General features: G+C 43.8%; 1 protein-coding gene across 1 annotated transcript in view; it reads left to right on the plus strand.

The window, feature by feature from the left end:
- Window positions 1–482: 482 nt before the first annotated feature.
- LOC104496944 (rab GTPase-activating protein 1-like) overlaps window positions 483–18,580 on the plus strand; it is a gene marked incomplete at its 3' end in the record, with an annotated part of 55,207 nt that continues 37,109 nt past the window's right edge. Inside the window, exons 1-2 of the mRNA XM_010140138.1 lie at window positions 483–650; window positions 8,302–8,430. Coding sequence (XP_010138440.1) covers window positions 483–650; window positions 8,302–8,430 — 297 coding nt within the window. The remainder of the gene's footprint in view (window positions 651–8,301; window positions 8,431–18,580) is intronic.

The raw sequence follows: 18,580 nt of genomic DNA on the forward strand, positions 1-18,580 counted from the left end.
GGCAGCAGCAGCAGCCGCCACGCTTGTCACGAATCAGAGATTGCAATGAGCTCATCCTTTTCTCTTTGCAGCTTCGGAACTGCCCTGGCTTTATTGCTCTTATTGCTGCTGCTGTCTGCTTGCACACGCAGCCCCAGACGCTGAGCCCTGAAAGCTCGCCGTTGCTTTTCTCCCAGCCGAGCTTTCCTGCACTCGTTTTCTGCCATTTTCCTGCTCTTTAGGTACATTTTTAGATCCATGTTTTCTCTGGTTTGTTTTTCAAATCCACTTTGGACTCTGGCTGAGCCAGCACGACGGATCATATTTTTCCTCGATTCTTAGCAAAGATGCTTTTCTCTTTCTGAGCGACCGACGGGCGTTGCTGTTGGCGGCCATCCGAGCCCGTTTCAGAGAACTGAGGCTGGGTCTCCTAACCTTGCACTTTGTGAAATCACGGTTCAAAGCCTGTTCTTCTCACTCTGGATACTTACTACTTACTGCTCATGGAAGAAGGGGTGCCTTGCAAAACCCCAGCTGCCAAGCTCACACCACCTGTCAAAAAGTCCCAGGACATGCATGACGAGAGGAGCAAGCTGGTGAATGAGTATGCGTGTCGGGTGCTGGAACTTCTGGGGATGGGGCATCGCCTGTTTGTGCCTCGGCTGCTTGCGGTGAGATCGCATTTTCTTGGCATTAATTCATTGTCAGTTTGCTGTCTTTCCTCCCAAACCTGCTTCCCCCCACCCCAGGATTCTTGACTCTGAATGTAGGTGTGAGAGGTCTCTTAATTTTTGCTCTTGGCTTCTTATAATCCATCTCCTAAGCGCTGAGTCTGTCTTTTTCCTGTTAACTCGGGAGGGCTGGATGCTAGCCCTGCTGGTGGGGTTTGGTGCCACTCCTTGACTGGCTTGAAGGGTTCTCAACCAGGGCTGCGCTGTAAAAAAAAAAAAAATTTCCTAAAGCCGTGAATGCTTTTGTTCTCAGTCCTGTAAAAATTCCAAATATGCAGCACACCCGTTTTACCTCTGGATACTGATGGAAAGTGCATTAGTACTCAGCGTTTCAAATTTTATACTGGTGACATTAAACATTCAGAAAAAAATCAAGCTATGGTGCTGTATTTCGGTTTTCTGCTATTTCTGTGTTTGATTTTGAAAAGGCAATTGACAGTATGTGAAAAAGTTTAAAATACATGTGTAGAATTATCTGGAAAATAAATTCTTAAAGGTGTGTTTTTCCGTCATAGCAAATGATGTCTGTGTGTGAAATGGCCTGAAACTGGTGTGGCATGTTAGAGCAGAGAGGAGCATGCTTCCACCTTCCCTGCCGCTCTCCAGGGCAGACTCAGACCCACAGAACAGCGGCAAATCCTGAAGCTGGTCCTAGCTGAGGCTGCTCTGGGGTTTTGTAACTCAGCCTGGCTGCAGCTCAGGTCGATGGCCTGTGCACCAGGGCGTCATTTTGATGCGATGCATGCAGAGAGAGTTCTTGACTGAACCCAGCCCATTTCCTGGTGGGATGGTGCCTTTATTGCCATACCCTCCGCAGTCCTGTACTCCAGTTATACCAGTATACCAGTTACACCAGTATACGTGCAGATACAGCATTTGTATTGTGCTACTGGAACTTACCTCTTGTGTTCTGCAGTGCACTTGCAGAAATGAACGTGGTCTCTGTATTTTAAGATGTTCAGTGTAAAAAAAAAAAAGGTGGGTGGTTGAGCCAGCATGTCTCTGCACTGGGATGTGTTAGATAAAAATAAAAAAAATCACAGGCTTTCTGGTTGCTAGTAAAGTGCAGATGAATTTGGGTGCCTGCAGTCACATGTAGAATGGAGTGTAGTGGCTAATAATGTGTGCTGGCGTCTGTTTGATGTGTAAGCGTTATTCCAGTTTCCCTCCAAGTGCACCTAAACGCTCCCCATCCCATCGTACAGCTATAGTGCTGATGGTCTCTTGGGCAAGGGCTGCCAAATCATTCTGAATTGGCTTGTGATGAGCTCCAAGGAAAGCAGAGACAAACCCACTGAGCTCTTTTTGACTTGACTTAATCAGGCTTTGTATCTGGCCCTCCAGATGGAGGATAGCAGGGAATTTAGCATACTTCATCACCCCAGCAGCTTAGCTTTGCTGAACAACATAAAACTGTTTATTAAAAAAGAAAAAAAGGAGGGGAAAACAGGGAAAAGAATACAAATAATGCTTGTGTTATTAGAGAGTCTCGACTTGTGGAGCCGATGCAATTTCCTGTCAGATTTTATTAGCTAAATGTACCTCTTCTGACATCTATCCCTTTTGACATATACCCCTTCCACAGAGGAGGAGAGACTGTTGTTGGTGATTTTTTAGAAATGAGAAATCTCTGAGGACCAAGAATTTAATCAGATCTGAAGATACTTCAAAACCACAGTGTCTCATGAAATTATAACCAGATTCTTTTTTACATGCATAAGCTTCTCTTTCTGCTGTGGTTTCGGGAATACAGGCCTGGGACAAGCAGAATATTTGCCATTGTAGTGTCGGGTTATAGACTCTATTTCTCACATTTCTGCCAGCCTTAAAAAAATCCAGATCACCTGCTCACTGCATGGGCTAACCGCGATGGTGGGCGAGTGAGACAGCGCTGATTCAGTGTGGCTTTATCGTTGGGGGTGATGGTGGGTGTATGAAGCTAGCAGGTGTTGCGTTGGTGCTTATCCACATCCATCTCTGTTTTATGTGGCAGAATGAACACCGCCGTTGTAAGTCTGGAGCTACATACAAGCACAGTGGTGAAATTTTGAGCAGAGGGATACAACAGGGTGTACACAAGATTATTGCCATGTTTATGGATGCCAACTCATCGTGCACAAAACCAAAGCTGTTCTTTTTCCATAACGCTTCTGTACCTAACGGTGTTTTGTAGACAGCGCAGGTCTTACCTAGGAAAAAATGTGTTTGACACCAGAGCTTTCACAGTAAAGAAATGGATGTGAGCACCGGCAGCGAAAGGAGTCTGATGTATTGCGCTAGAAGCACGTGCCAGTGTCACTGTAGCAGCAGAGCTTTAACCCCCAAACTTTCCCAGACCTGGATCCCCAGTTTAGCCACCCCCGCACTCCTCGGCAGCACCAAAGGTCAGCTTCATCCTCTTGGAGCTGCTGAGCTGGTGTCAGGGCTGTGGCTCGTGTTGAAGGGCAGCACCGGGCACAGTCATGCAGCGTGCAGCACTGCAGTCGTCTTGTTCCAGTGGAAGAGGAGCTGTCACGTCAGAAAATAGAGCTCACACAGCTTGATTTTTGTATTGCATTTCTTATTAAAAGAGCTTAGAACCGTATCTCTCTGTGCGTTATAGATTAACTATTATGTTCTGAAGATCCGGGTGAGGATACTTACAAACACGTTGAATTTACCACTAGCATATAAGTGGTGGAGTACAGTCTGGCCAGGTCCTTTTCTGCCTTTGCTGGATGCACATCCTTTAAAGTGTGAAAAAAGCAGTTTATACTCACTGACATTCTATAGAAATTCTAAATATACAGAATTCTATGGAACTTAGTAAGTCTTACCTGTCTGTATGAAAGGAGAAGAATTAAATTAAGGAGTTACAGTGTGGCTGCTCTGAAATTTCCTCTGCTGTGTTAGTTCCCAGGTGGGAATAGGAGTTGTAGTTGATATAGTCAGTAATAAATGAGACTGCAGAATTAATAATTGAAGACAGAGAAATTAAATTAAAGAAAAAAGCCAAGGCTTTGTCCTTTGTCTTAATCACATTTCCCTAAATATTTTAGGGAAAATAGTGGTAGCATTATTTACTTGAAAAAAAAAAAACCAACCCAAAACAATCGATCACAATTAACATCATTTAACTCTCCCAAATTCCATTCCTGTTTTTTGAACATTTGCAGTTTTCCAGCACTTCACCTTTAGATTTGAAATCTTCCCTGGTCCTTCTGGGAAAGGATTTTCCCTTAGTTTCTACTAATACATATAAGATAATTTTATGAATATATTGAAATACGTAAGTGATGTGGGAAGGACATTCAAGGATGTATTTAGAGCCTGAAAGCTGACCCTAAAAACTGAGACTTCTGGTCATAGTTCTGAGTTGAGTTTCCGCTTTTGCCTGATTTTAAAAAGATATTTTAACCAAAAATATGATTATTCTAAAATGATATATAATAAAAAATGCCCTAAAGTACCTGAGTGCATAGAAATACAACACACCTGCCAAACTTTAATTATTGGTTCATTAAACTTGCAGGGTGGTTTAATGAACTAAGTTGTTGATGAGTTCCACAAGCCGAGTGACGCAAACCAACAAATTTACAAATCTCTGCCAGTCAAAAGCTGCCGAAAGGTTCCTGAAATGTCTTTATGATTTATTGAATTTAAATCTCAAAATGCCGAGAAACGTTAATCTGGGCTGCTGACAGTGCTCTGTACCTGTTTTGTACTGCAGATGGGTACACGCAGAGATCCACACACACACACACACACACACACACACACACACACACACACACACACACACACACACACACACACACACACACACGTACACTGGGTTTGTGCTGCTTCCCAGTTCTAATCAGTACTGAAGAGGCTGGTTTGCAGAAAATATTCGAAGTTCACTGCCCGGTTACATCGCTCTCAAAATGTTACTTTAGATTTTTGTGATTGTAATTTTGATCAACAGATGATTGAAATATTCAGCAAAGTAGGAAGGGCTGAGCAGTGCAGGCTCTGCCACTCGTGTTACCAGGCTGTGCAGTGTGGTGGTCTGGAGGTTTTCGTACCTGGAATCTTGGTTCAGCAAACTCTCCCAGAAGTCCTTATTCTCATGATTCACCATTATTCTTACGGGATGTTCACCGACTAAAGATTTTTCGAGAGTGACAACTCAGAATTCTCAAGATAGTTCCAATTTCATGAGAGTAGTTTGTTTTCAGGCTGTCCAAGTATTAACTGTAACTGTGATTCAAGCAGAATTCAATCTGATTTTAAATGTTTTATGTGTAATTGCTGCTTTTCTGATATATTTGCCTCTGTCTTTTTTGGTATTTATTTTTTAATGAAGTGCTGTGGATGTAAAGGGTAGGTGCAGATGCTTTTGTTAAAGTTTGGCAGGGTGATTTAATTGTTGATTATTAACAGGTTTTTTAAGGTTTTTTTACCCCCTCTGATTTCTAAACCAAAAATAATTTCAAAACTCTCGATGCATTATGTTAAAAAAAAGAAATTAAATACAAAATGGAAGTAAAAAATGTCTAGTCAGGAGCTCTAGGGAGAATACATGCATCAAATTAGGATAGCTCAGCTCCTAAGAAAATGTTAAAACTTTGGCAAAAAGTGTGTTTGGCATCTGTTTTGTGCTGGGAGCAACTGGCCAGAAGTTGTCTTAGGAAACACCTTCCTACTGGATGGGAAGCCAGTACCCAGCAGCCCATCTCGGTGATTGTCTGTCGTTCAGCGTTGCTGTATTTGAGCACCAGAGGGGTGAAAGCACCAGCAGTAGCAAAGCGGGTTTCACGGGTTAGCTGGTGCCCCGGGATCAGGGTCGTGTCCGTGGCTGGATGTCAGAGCAGGGTGGGAGAGGCTGCTGCAGTGTGAGGAAGAGAAGGGGACTGGGACTGCAGGAGAGCTCGTCTCCAAAGAAGGCAAATTTGCAGTGTAATAAGGAAATCTGTTTGAATTGTGTAGTGATCGCAGCTGTCAGCACCACTGAGAGGGAAGGAGAGAAATCACTGTCCAGTAAGCTGGTGAACAAACCATTTACTGCTGCTTGATCAACGTTACCCAGCTGAACTCGGCCCGGAAGCAGCTCGGTTGCCAGCACGGGTTTTGGCAGCGATGCTGTGTGACAGGCAGCTCCCTCCACACTCTACAACTTGCAGATAAACTTAAATATAGCCCATCGGGGATGAGAAATGGTGACGTAGTCTCAAGTGTGGCCAAACATCTCGTCTCGGGAGAAACGAAGAGAAATTTCTCATGCAGGAGAAATACGATGTTAGGAAGAGGAAACAAATGTGTTGGCCAGAGCCGTGTTCAGAAGTGTCTGATTCCCTAGATACCCAACTGCACCAACTCTGTCAACACGACACTGGTCTTGTCTGATTGAGTCTCAGCCGAACATTCCTCCTGCCAAAATCTGTGTGGACAGAATCAGATGTGATAGTTGGTGAAGCTGGGCATTTCTCCTCAGCATCCCAAAGGCAGCTTTTCTTGAGCCCTTGCAGTGGTGACTCAACAGCTTCCTTGGCCGTGAATGAAAGGAGGATCAAATATGTCTTGGGAGAACTCTGGGCATTTTGATGACAGAAAGTTGTCTGCCTTAGAAATGCTACAGTCACGTGGAAATGGATACGCTGAAGCTACTCGAGTTGTATTTGGAGTTTTCTCACACTTTCCTTGTGTTTAATGTAGCAAAAACTACTCTGGAATTCCTATTAGGTTGCACAGTATAGTAATCTCCAGAGACACGTGGGCTGACAGGTAAACACGAACAGTTAGATTTTGTCCTTGTAGGCTCTCGGATGAGGACATCAAAGGAGACGTTGCTATGCTGGATCCCAAGGGAGAGATTTGGCACAGCAATGATGATTCTCCGTGCTGGGTGGCACACCTCTGGTGTCAGACATGTGGATAACCGTTAAAATACCTCCTTACCTTCTGGTGCTGTTCCAAGTTTGGGACATAATGTGAAACCCCCTCAAAAACCCTTCTGCCTTCCCCCCACCAAATGAAGGTTTTGATAGACCCTCTGGGTAGAGTGCTCAGCATTTCCAGCAGCAAGGTGTCTAGTGACGTTTGAGTATGACTGGTTCATATCTGCAGCACCGTACTGAAGTTCAGGTCGCTTTGGGAAACAAAGTTTTTGTACTTTTAAGAAGGGCTTTTACACAGTAGAAGTAATCATTTTCACGTAAATGACATAGCGATGCTAGTTTGTGGGGTGAGTAGGAAGGATTTTAAAATAAAAGTAAAATTTTCTCCACATTATAGTGATAATTATATTTATTTTGATTTATTTAAAACCAAATTAACACCCAAGAGAAATAGTATCATCGAGCCTCATCTCTTGCATGTCAAAAGCTGCAGAGTGTCTCCCAGTTCTCCCTGGGCAGAGCTGATCTCTTGTGCTGGGTGGAGTGCGATTGCTGGGAAGATGTCTGACGTGGAAGACAGCAAAGGATTTTGAGTGGACGAGAAGATAGTTAAGAATGAAACTTTAAAACTGTGCGTGTAATCTACCTACTGCATGTAACAACTCAGAAATCAACAAAGGGTGTTACCCGTGAGAAAGCGGAGGATGCGCACAGGAAAACATTGGCGGTGGTACTTGAGCAATTAATCCGTCAGTTCACTGTTACCAAACGTACCTGTGCTGCCTCTGAGGTGTTTGTGGTCATGCCAGGATACACAGCGCTCTCTCCGCGATAGTCCTAGTCTGTCCGTTGACACGTTTTTGTTCACTCTTTCTGGGTTAAAGATCTTGAATGTCACGTTTCCGAGATGACATCCTGAATGTCTTGTCTGGACCCGCGGTTTCTGTGAGCCTTGTAAAGGAGCTCTCTCCAGACTCGGTGTCTCCTGTCTGCTGCATCTTTTGGTGTAGTTCTTGGTCAATCTGAAGACGAATACATGTGTCCCTGCGAGTCATATTACTCCGTCAGCAGCAGAACTGGATTAACATTGAATCTTTAACGTTTCCTGACCTGTTTGGCTTGATACCACACAGAGAGGTACAGTATTAAGAGAGATGCAGCAATAAGCATGTTAAACATTTTCTGGCACAGTGTTCTTTGAGAAATTGTGTCACAGACTTCCACACGTTGACTTGCTGGTGCCTCTTATGAGTCATGTGCGTTTCTGCTTCTGCTGTTCATGTCTGCAGCCGTATGTCTCTATATATACATTGTCTTTTTAGGGCAGCTTTATGAGAATCAGCAATGGTCTAATGCACAAGCTCTCCAGAAGGCATTACAAAATTCTCCTAGGGTTTTGTTGTTTGCTTGGGTTTTGTTTTTCTCCTCACCGAGTGATGTCTTGAGAGGCTGAGCCAGGATCCCTTTCTTGCCCTGCAGGTACGGAAGGATAAAATACATGAATGTGTTACAGTCCTCTCAGATTGTGCTGCGCTGCCTGGGATTCCTAGGATGTGCCGTCGCCTCCCTTTTGTTTTATGAGATGCAGGTTAGAGAGCTGATTTCACGGAGGATGTTTCTGAGCTAGTGTGAATGTTGAAGGTTTGGAATACGTTCAGCAAATGACAAATCCAGTAAAAGAGCATGACTGCCTGTTCTCAGTGCTTACGATAGTTCCCTGTGTTTAATTGCAGACCTCAAAAGAGGACCTTCTACAAGCTGATTTTGAAGGAGCTTTAAAATTCTTCAGGGTTCAGTTGCCCAAGAGGTACAGAGCCGAGGAGAACGCCAGAAGGCTGATGGAGCAAGCCTGCAACATTAAGGTAAGGAGAGCCTTCGTTCCCTCTCGTTCACCCATGCTTTCCCCAGGAGAGGTAAGGTACAACGTTAAGGATGCCTGCAGCTACTGGAAAGTAAATTAATGAAAATTTTTTTATTACTTTTTATATACGATTGTATATTTATACACACTTTTAAAATGTATATATTGAGGAAAGTAAAGCGCTTAGCTTTTTACCGTCTTTGTATGCACCAGTGCCAGCTAATAATTAAAATAGAAAACTGGTGCATGATCAAACAAACTGGATTGTCAGAACTTGCTAATTCATTGATCGATTTATAAACAGTGACTGTGCTAAACCAGTGAATCAAATGTGTGACAATCATGTAGCCAAAGGTCAGGTATTTATTTTGACCAGAAGGCGTTTATTTGCTGGGCACTGCTTTGTAATACAGTTGCACTGGGGTAGAAACTTCGTTTTGTTGTACCCGGAGCTTACCAAGACAGAATACCTGTTGGTGTTCCACCCTGTCCAAGAGCGCGCGGTCAAGAGCGGGCTGCTCTGATTGTCTGGAGCACAGCTATTGGCCTTGTAACGCACGATGGCAAGTTAGAGGACCCTGGCTGTCGGTTTTTGAGGTTGGAGATCTTCTGTTAGAAATGGCCACAGAAGTCATTTGAAAGGTCTGCTGTTTTTTCTGGGATTTTTTTGATGTAATATGTATAGCTGTGGGTGGGCTTAACATCTGATCTTAAAAAAAGCGCTGTTCTTATTTCTTGAAGTGGCAACACTGATGGGAAAAGTGTGTTTGGTGTGGCCCAACAACGGGCTGAGAACATCCCATCAGAAAGAATATTCCTCTAACACTCCACCTGTTTGATAGCTCTCCCAACGTATTTATTAATCTGCTTCTGTGCTGCTTAATTTCGTAGTTTGTTAAGCAAGGGCTTTTTTCTTGCTAGTTAAAACTCTGATCTTGTGGAGGAGCGGGGCTTGCTGTACTCACATTTATTTCAGCCCGAAAAAAGATCGGTGCACCTGCTGATTAAAACTGGACTTGAGATTTGAGCTGTGCTACTGAAGGAGCATGTTGGGGAGTAGGAGACTACAGTTTGACCTTTAGTGTTTAGCCCTTTGCTCAGTTCTTGAAAACGAGTAACTTAAGGGCTTAGTACGTACTTGTCTGATGCAAGGTTAGAACAGAAGCCTCCTGGTAGTTTTTAGAAGATATATTTGTCAGTTTTCTTGGGCCTGTCTTTCTTGTTTTCTTGTGCCACATGATGCTATTTTTCATTAATTTTTTTATTTGTGTTGGGTGTTGTACATATACGATGTGCTTTGTTGGGAAGAGTGTCGCAGTGAGCGTGGGAAAAGCCCTTCCCAGATCTTTGTTCGCGAAGCCAAGCCATGATGATGATGATGTTGGGAAGGTATGTTACCGTGCATTTAAGGCAGATGATCAGTGTGTGACGCTTTGTGTGAATTCAGCACGTGTGGCCTTTCAAAAGCAGAGAAGGATATTCTGAACTGTTGGTCGATGTGAACGGGAAGGCGGCTGAAGGATTTGACAGTGCATCTACTGCATACACAGGATTTCACACATTCGGGATTCTGGTCCGTAAGAGAAAAGCACAGAGGAGTACGGCAGACGTGGAGCTGAGGTTCTCACCCATGTATTACAGCAGTACACTAGTAGGAATTTTTGGAATGGAGGGAGAATTCAGGGCCAAGATCTGGAGTTATCAGGGATGGGGAAAAGTAGGTTTAAGTTACCTTCTGCTGTGATAGTAACACCCCTCACTTACAAGGAGTGTGGTTGGGTTCTGCTAACTCATTGCTTCATTCACATATAAGACGCAGGAGGGAACCTAAATCACGTTCTGAACAGTTGTTAGATAGTTAAACTAGGAACAATTCAGCGTAGATGAACGTAGGTGGTGTATTTAAAACACGGAAAATGTGAAAGACTTCAAGAACTTAACGTGAGGAAACTCAGTTACAAGATCTTATTGGAGAGGAGGGTGGACTTACTTTTAATCTCCACTCACGTGCGCTCCTGACCGCTCATACTGATAGCCACGTGCTCACCAACAGCAGGGCTGTCTGGCCAGGATCACTTGTGTGTGATGGGGGTGAGAGGCAGTGGCTATAAAGTTCTCGCTATGTCTCTTGGGTTCTTCTTAGTTATGAAAATAAACTGGCTTTTAGACCATCTTTTTTTGTACTCTTTAGGAGTTGAACAGTTCTCATGGAGTAATCTTTTCCCTCGGAAGCTTGCTGGCTTCAGCCTGTCATTGCTGTCCTTTGTGTTTCATCATTGTGGGTGGACTCGTGGCTTACAACCTGCTTTCCTGTGAACAGAGGTGACATGCTGGAGCTCTGCTGTGGGTCATCAACGGACTGGTCGTCTCTAGTACAGCCTCAGCAGAGTGCCAGCCTTCTGGTCGAGATGTAACAAGACATTTCTCATCGTTTGCCAGTTTGCTGTCACTTGTGTTCTTGCTTATCAGTTCCTGCCATTCTCATAACCCATTCCCTCTATCATTTCTTCTGGTGCTTTTGTGTGCAGACGCTTCCATTTATCCTTCATTCAGACTGATCTCAGCATCTGTGTTATGCATCCCTACTGAGTGATTATGCAATGCCTTGACCCTCTTAACTGGATGTCCCACATTAAATTAAAATACACAGGGGTTGAATTGACTTCACATTCATGGGTTTTATTTATCTGGATCAACTTTTCTCACCTTTGCCAACTAGAATGTCCTTAGAGAGCCAAATTGGAATCACAGGAATGTAACCTCTGAGTGGAAATGATACATTAAATATTTGATAGGCAGAAGAGAAAATCACTGCATAATGAAAACAATGATCAGGCATCATCGATGTGGTTTTAAGAAGGGTAAACCATGCTTAACCAACCTAATAGCCTTCTGTGATGAGATGACTGTCTTGGTGGATGAGGGGAGAGCTGGGAACGTTGTCTATCTCAAGTATAGACACTGTCTCTGATCGTGTCATTACAGACAAACTGATGAATATGGAGTAGATAAGTGGGCAGTGAGGTGGATTGAAATCTGGCTGAATTGCTTGGTTCAAATGGTATCATCAACAGCAGGATGTTCAGTTGGAGGCTGCTCATTACTGTTGCACCTCGGAGGCTGATACTGTGACCAAAACTGCTTAGCCTCTTCATTAACAACCTGACCGATGGGGCAGAAAGCACACTCGGTGAGTTTGCAGCTGACACCAGTCTGGGAGGAGTGGCTGAGTGACCAGATGGGTGTGCTGCCATCCAGAGGGACCTTGACAGGCTGGAACGGGCTGGCAAGAGCCTCATGAAGTTCATCACAGGGAAGGGCAAGGTCCTGCACCTGGGAGGAACAACAGCATACACTGCTATCTGCTGAGGTCCAGCCGGCCGGAAAGTAGCTTGTCAGAAAAGGACCCAGGAGTCCTGATGGACCCCAGGCTGAGCATGACCCAGCAGTGAGCCCTTGTTGCAAAGAAGACCAGTGGTATCCTAGGCTGAGCTGGAAGGAGTGTTGCCAGCAGGTCAAAGACGTGATCCTTCTCCCCTACTCAGCACTGGTGAGACAAATCCGGAGTGCTGAGCCCAGGGCTGGTCTCCCCAGGAGGAGAGAGACACAGCTACAATGGTGAGAGCTGCTTGAAGGATCCTAGAGATGATGAAGGGACTGGAGTGTCTCTTCTGTGGGCAAAGGCTGACAGACCTGGGGCTGTTCAGTCTGGAGCAGGGAAGGCTCACGGGGATCTTCCTAATGTAGATAAACAGCAGTGGGAGGGACTAAATAGGAGCCAGGCTTTTCTCAGCGGTGTCCAGTGGACAGACAAGCAGCTGTATCTGCTGAGGCCCAGAAGGGCACAAAATGAAATTTATATTGAAACCTGTTTATTTCTTCATTAACTTCAGGGGAGATCAGTCACAGGAACTGAGAAGGTTGTGGAGTCTCCAGCTGTGGAGATACTCAAAATGCAACTGGCTCCCTGCTGTAGGTAACCCTACTTCGAGGGAGTGATTTAGACAAGACGTTCACCAGAGGTCCTTTCCAACCACAATTATTCTGCAATTCTCTAATGAGATATTATAATCATGGTATTTATTTACAAACAGGACCTAATAATTGCAGGAAATGCTCAAACAAGAAATTACAGTCTTGATAATCGTCACTCAAAGAGGTACCAGGGAATGCAGAGGTTATGTGAAGAGTAGTTGTCTGTCTTGCTGAATGCGGCAGAACTTGTTCTGTTAAAAACAAAAAACCCCAAGACCTTTAAATATGTTTTTTTTTCCTGTGGTATGAATGAGGCATTGTGTGTCTTCAGCTGCTTCTCGCTTCTGTATTAGTATTTGTAGACTAAACACCAGATGTTTTTGGAGTAAGTATCACACAGTAAGTGCCAGGGTGTATTTTCTTTATGTTTCTAAGCTAATTACCGAGGCATAAAAATGTATAAACAGAATCGTGGTGGGCCAGGTTTCATACGCTTGCTATATCTTTTCCAGTGTTTCTGCTTTTTTTCTTCACATTACTGTAAATGGGAAAATAATTGGGTTTTTTTCTCCTTAATTCCACATCCTCCTACAGCAGCTTTTACACTGAACTCATATTTTCTGGACTGAACCCTTGGATTTTGTAGCACTAGTTTTATTACTCTATTTTCAAGCCAAAAAGAATTAGCATCAGTCTCTCCCTTGAGAACAGCTCTGCAAATACAAAGAAGAAAGCTCCTATGAACTGAAAATTTAATGTAAAATGTGGTGGAGAATGTCAATGTCTCGTTCAGTTAAGGACCATCCATGGTGATTACTCATCAGGTCTGAAGTTTGATCTTTTGCCGATGAGGAAATTACTGTGCAGAACATCAGTGGAATTAGAAATAATAGTAGTGTTTCCCAGCGGTTGAGGGTTGGGTTGTGTTCCACGGTGTAGGAACGTGTTGGACTAATTCACGCTATGAGATGATATGCCTGTTCCCTTTGGTTTTGGCATATGCGTTACCTGCATATATACAAAATCAGGGTCCTGCAGAGGAGAAAGACGTAAATTCTGCGCGTAGGGTATCCGATGCTAGTTGAAGCGTTAATGAAATTTAGTAAAAGATAAAAATGTAGAGATAATGAATAAGGGATTGGCCTCCTTTGGTTCCTGTAGTTTTCTAGTCTGCAGTGGCCATGCCTCTCATATGCGATGGCCTTTACAAAGGGAGGGGCGTGTTTCTCCTCGAGTAGTCAGTAACAATTATGGTTGTAAAGATGGATTTGTGGATGATAATTTTCTACCTGTCCAGAACAAGCTGCTTATTCTGTCTCTAAAATAAGGAATGGCCCTAATTTCCTACTTCACAGAATGATTTCCGGTGCTTTCTATACTCATGCTTCTGAGGGGGGAGGCACTTTTTTAATAATTATTCTCCTCACTAGAGATTTCAGAGGTTTTTCTGTGTCTCTGGAAGCCCAGTTTGATAAATGAATGAAGAAAGCCTATTCTGGATTATTGAAAATTAAACTTACTGGTGCTGCTTTTTAAAACAGCCAGCACATTCTGCACACTCACTGTATCTGCCTCAGTCACCTTTTGCATCTTGTAATGCAGTTTCTGTCGTTGAGATCTGTGTATGTCCTGAAGAAATCATAATGTCCTTTGATTTTAATTAAAGGGAGGTTTTCTCCCTATGAAAATTTCCTGGTTTGACAGTTTTCCAGTGAATTCAGGCAGCCGAGCCCATTTCTCGTTGACTGTCCAGTAGATACTTGCAGATGGAGCAGAGCTAGCGTTCAAAATGTGTGGTGTTGCGGATCTGGAAATGCCGTGAAGTGGAGTGTAGCGGACGGCTAGTTGGCAGATAATGGGAACTTAGCTGTGGGTTTTTACCTCTTGTGCCCAGCGAGGGTGAGGGAACACGTGGGATGGGCTGTAAAGGAACATGCAGAGAAGACTTTTCTGTTTATGGGGCAGCACCTGTTATGGTACCTTCTTTTACGTGGCTCAGGGGTGCAGTGACTCCTTGTCTCAACTTCCATCACCATCAATGGCAGTAAAGTTCTTCTAAAAGAAGCTTCTTCTTGACCATGTCCATCTCTTCCCTCCTTGGAGGAAATGAGGCTCCACAGCAGCCCCAGCAGCTCCAGGGGTGCTGCTCTGAGCTCCTGAGGCGAGAGGAGCAAATGGCCTTGAGAAAAACCAGTGCCTTTTTAAATGAAAAGCAAACACACACGCTTTTGTGACCTGTCACCATACTGACAAAGTTATTGTTCCCGCCTGGCTGCACCCACGGCTGTGGCTTGCACCAGGGCACTCGTACGGCTCGTGGAGAAGAGCTCCGCTGGCAGAGCCAGCAGGAAATGGCCGCGGTTGCCGGAGCTGTGCTGAGCTTCCTCTCCTTTCCCAACTGACCTGTGATCAGCTGTAAAACAGATGTGCTTTAGCCATGTTGCCATTTGAATGTTTGGGGTTCAGACTGGTGTTTTGAAGCTCACATCTCACTGAGGTGGGTGAATTACTTTATTCACATCCCTGTTGCTGTTTTATCTGGAAGTCATTTTTTGCAGGCTTGGTCTAACAGGGAGTTACATATTGATTTATGTGAGTTGCAGTGGAAAGGAGCAAAAATAGTTGACTCGCGCTCTTCTCTCTAGCACGTTCTCTCTCTTTGTGTTTGTATGTATATATGTGTATTTACTGAGATACTTGGGGGGGTGTTGTTGTGAGGAGTGGTGAGACAGTACAAATCCAACAGGGGAGTGAAGGAGATGATTAACTGCTGAAAGGCCCTGAAACTGCACAAGCCTTTTATTCCTTTGGTTCTACCAGCGATGTATCTAATTAATCTCCCAATATAAAGAACAGGAAGAAAATTACTCGTTTCTCAACTTCTCAAGAAAAGGCCAAACCAAATTGAAAAGAATTATGTTTAGTTCTACGGAAAACCCTGCTGTGCCTGTGCGCGATTTCTTAGGAGAAGCCGATGATCAATTCCACTTATTATGTCTGTGCCGTTATCTCCGGAGTGCAGGATCCAATTGTCCTTGTAAGGAGGGTCGTGTTCTTTAATGCCTCTTCTGTTTCCAGCTTCAGCTTCCTTCTTTCTGCTTGGCTCTGTGGTTTAGTGCAGCGCAATGGACTGGGACCCGACAATCAGATTAAAGCGCCTGCAGTGGAATTGGACATTAAATATTATTGTAATCTCAGTAATAAGTGTTAACGGTGTAGGAAGTGTCATGCATTTTAAAAAAACCAAGCGGGTTTCAGCTATGAAATATTTATTTGACCTCTGTGTTTCTGGCTTTCCGGTGAGCAGAGATGTGTCCGGTAGGGAAGTTTCATTTTCCTGGTGTTTAAGCATTAGTAAAACCATTCAGTTGTTTTGGTTTTGGTGGCATTTTGGGGCGGTGGGGGAAGAAGGTTTAATGTGCACTTAGTTGGCATCATAAATGAAATCAGGTATATTGTTAATTTTTGTCAACAGGGAAGGAATAGGATTTTATTAATAATTAAATATAGTCATCTTTTAAGTGTCTAACGTAGCTTTGCAAACTGACTGAGTACAAATATTTTGGTGTCCTTGTAGTAGTCATTTGTTGGCATATGTACTCGTGTTTCCATGAGCAATGGCATCAGCAAGAATGGTATGGAAGATAAGGATCTTTAAAGAACTGTAGCAGTGGGGTGGAAAAGTGGATAGAAATAAGTATTTCTGTCCCAAACAATCGTATTGCCGTGTGTATTATAGAGAGATTAGCCCAAAGTATTCCGTAAGGTGAGGGGGACACCTGAAAACTGCTCTGCGGTCCAGCAGGCCGCCCGCGTTTGTTTTGTTCACCTGGTGCTGTCAGGAGCCCTGGCTCTCCAGGGTGGCAGATGTTCTCCCGTTCTGAACGGAAGGAGGAAAGCATACTTTTGGCTTAAGCTTCTTGAAATTGGCTCTTCCCGCCTGGATGAGTAACAGCTCCTTTCCATCCTTGATTCTGAAAATAGTGCCGAGCGCCATAGCTGAAGGTGGCAGGAAGTCACACTGTGTGACAGCTCTGTCTTCTGCCGTGTTTGCCACGATTTGTCTAAAATAACTCAGCTCTCTGAATAAGAGGAAGTGAAAATTTTTCCCAAGCTGAACTGGAGACATTTGAATCCCAGATGCAGCTTGGCTGGAACATTGACTAACCTCGTCTAAGGTGACACAGTCAAACGTTCAATAAATTTTTTCTACCTCCAGTGATCTGTGTCAGGCAGTAGCAGAGAGTCTAGAGTTACTTCTGTCAGCATAGTAGTCATCTTAGTTGTCCTTTAGAAGACAAAGTCTCAACTCTGTCTTCCTTTGAAGGAAACAAACCTTGTTAATAAATACCTAAGTACACAAAGTTTGTGTAAATAAACTTGTAACTGATTTGTTTGAGAGATGCCTTGAGTTTGAATATAGAGAAAGACAGCGATGATGGTGCCTGGCAGGTTTGCAGTACCTCTTGTCCTGGCAGTAAGATGATAGCCTTGTTGAAGGCATCCTGTGATGCAGAAGACGCTGTAGAGGAAGCATAAATGTATCCCCGGGTCAGCAGTTAGGACCATAATCCAAAGGAACAAAACCGCAGGCTTTCACATTTTGTGCAGAAAGACTTGTAAGTAAAAATGAGGGATGCAGAAATGTCTAGAAGAGAGCTCTGTGCCACATACTTGGGTTAGCCAAGAAGCGTTCCTTGATACTGGCTTCAGTATCAACAAAACTGTTCAGGCTTAAGATGGGAAAACATCTCTGGAGGTGAAAATTTATCTGTGCTTTGCTTGGACCTCTTCCAGGCAGGCAGATCTGAGGAAAGAGGTCTTGTGTCAGCAGAAGGTAGCAGAGTGGGAATGCAGAGAAAATCTAGTTCTTCACATACAAAAGACCGTGGGGCCAGGATGCTGCAGCCCTTCCTAGCCTCTGTCTCGGTTGTCTCTGAGAACTCTTTTTTTTTAAACTGCATGTCCCTGAAGAATATTGTGTCTTTATGTTCTCCTGGAAGTCAGTTCCTGTGACCAAAGAAACCCTGTATTCTCCCCTCTGAACAGTGGGGGAAAAGCTCTGTTGTCTGCTGGGAGTCCAGTGCCCACAAAGCATGATCTCTTATTTCTAAGCCTAGAATACATGCATTTGGGAAAGGGCGCATTTCAGAAAAATATTTCAAGCTGCCTCGTGTCGTATTTCATCAGACTTTCTGATGTGTCTCTCTCAGAAGTGCTGTGGGTATTTTTTTTTCTACAGATGTTACAGAATTTAGAGCTTAAGTTATGGGAAACAAGTCCTGGCTGTGCTACAGAAAGCCCAGGTAATCCAGAGCCGATGGCTGCTGCGCGCAGTGGCTCGGGGAACGGAACACTGGTTCGTGCTCAGTGTCGTGGAGAGGATGGTTGGGACAAGACACTTGATTGATTTCATTGATTTGGTTTTCGACGGATGACCTGAGGTGACAAATTGTGCAGCACCACGCTGTGGTGAGACCTAAAGCTGAACTTTGAAAGGGGGGAGGCAAAGGCTAACAATGTTCCCTTTTCTACACCCCCACACCCCTGTGCCGAGCTTTTGCAAGTAAACAAAGACGAGACATTGGGAACAGTGTCCTTACATATTTTTGCTGGCGTTTGATTTCCCAGGCACCTGCAGTTGCATTTCTGAGCTTTGAAAATAAGTGAACAAACAAAACTAAGTATAGAAAGATGGGCACGTGCATTTTATAACTGCAGAGCTCTGCAAGACTGGAGCTTTTGGAACTGAAGCCCCTATTAATAATTTTCTATTACAAAACCCCGGCATTATTTTTGCCATTATTGATACTGTTCCAGGTGAAATTCAGTGAGTGGTTGCTATGGCTTGTTATCAAAGCAATATGTAGCCACTGGCGTAGAAGTTCAGCTGGGTGCTTCCTAAGGGCAGTAGTCACCTTTTCAGGATTCTCTAGTTTCCTGCAGTTAATTGCTTTTATTTGTACCGTATTCTCGTCTTGTTTTTCTTGTGGAGAATAAATAGTAAATGTAGGGTTAAGTTGTTTACGTTGTTTAATTTTTTTGTATTTGGGCATAAATAAATTACATCAGGCTGGCAAATGGAGGTGGGGGTGACAGGTTCCTTCTCCTCTTTGGTCACTCTTCCCCATGTTCCTTATCTCTGCAACACAAAACTAAAGAACAGAAAAAATTAA

This window comes from Buceros rhinoceros, unplaced genomic scaffold (genome assembly GCF_000710305.1).
Source record: "Buceros rhinoceros silvestris isolate BGI_N320 unplaced genomic scaffold, ASM71030v1 scaffold7067, whole genome shotgun sequence".
NCBI classification, from domain to species: Eukaryota; Metazoa; Chordata; class Aves; order Bucerotiformes; family Bucerotidae; genus Buceros; species Buceros rhinoceros.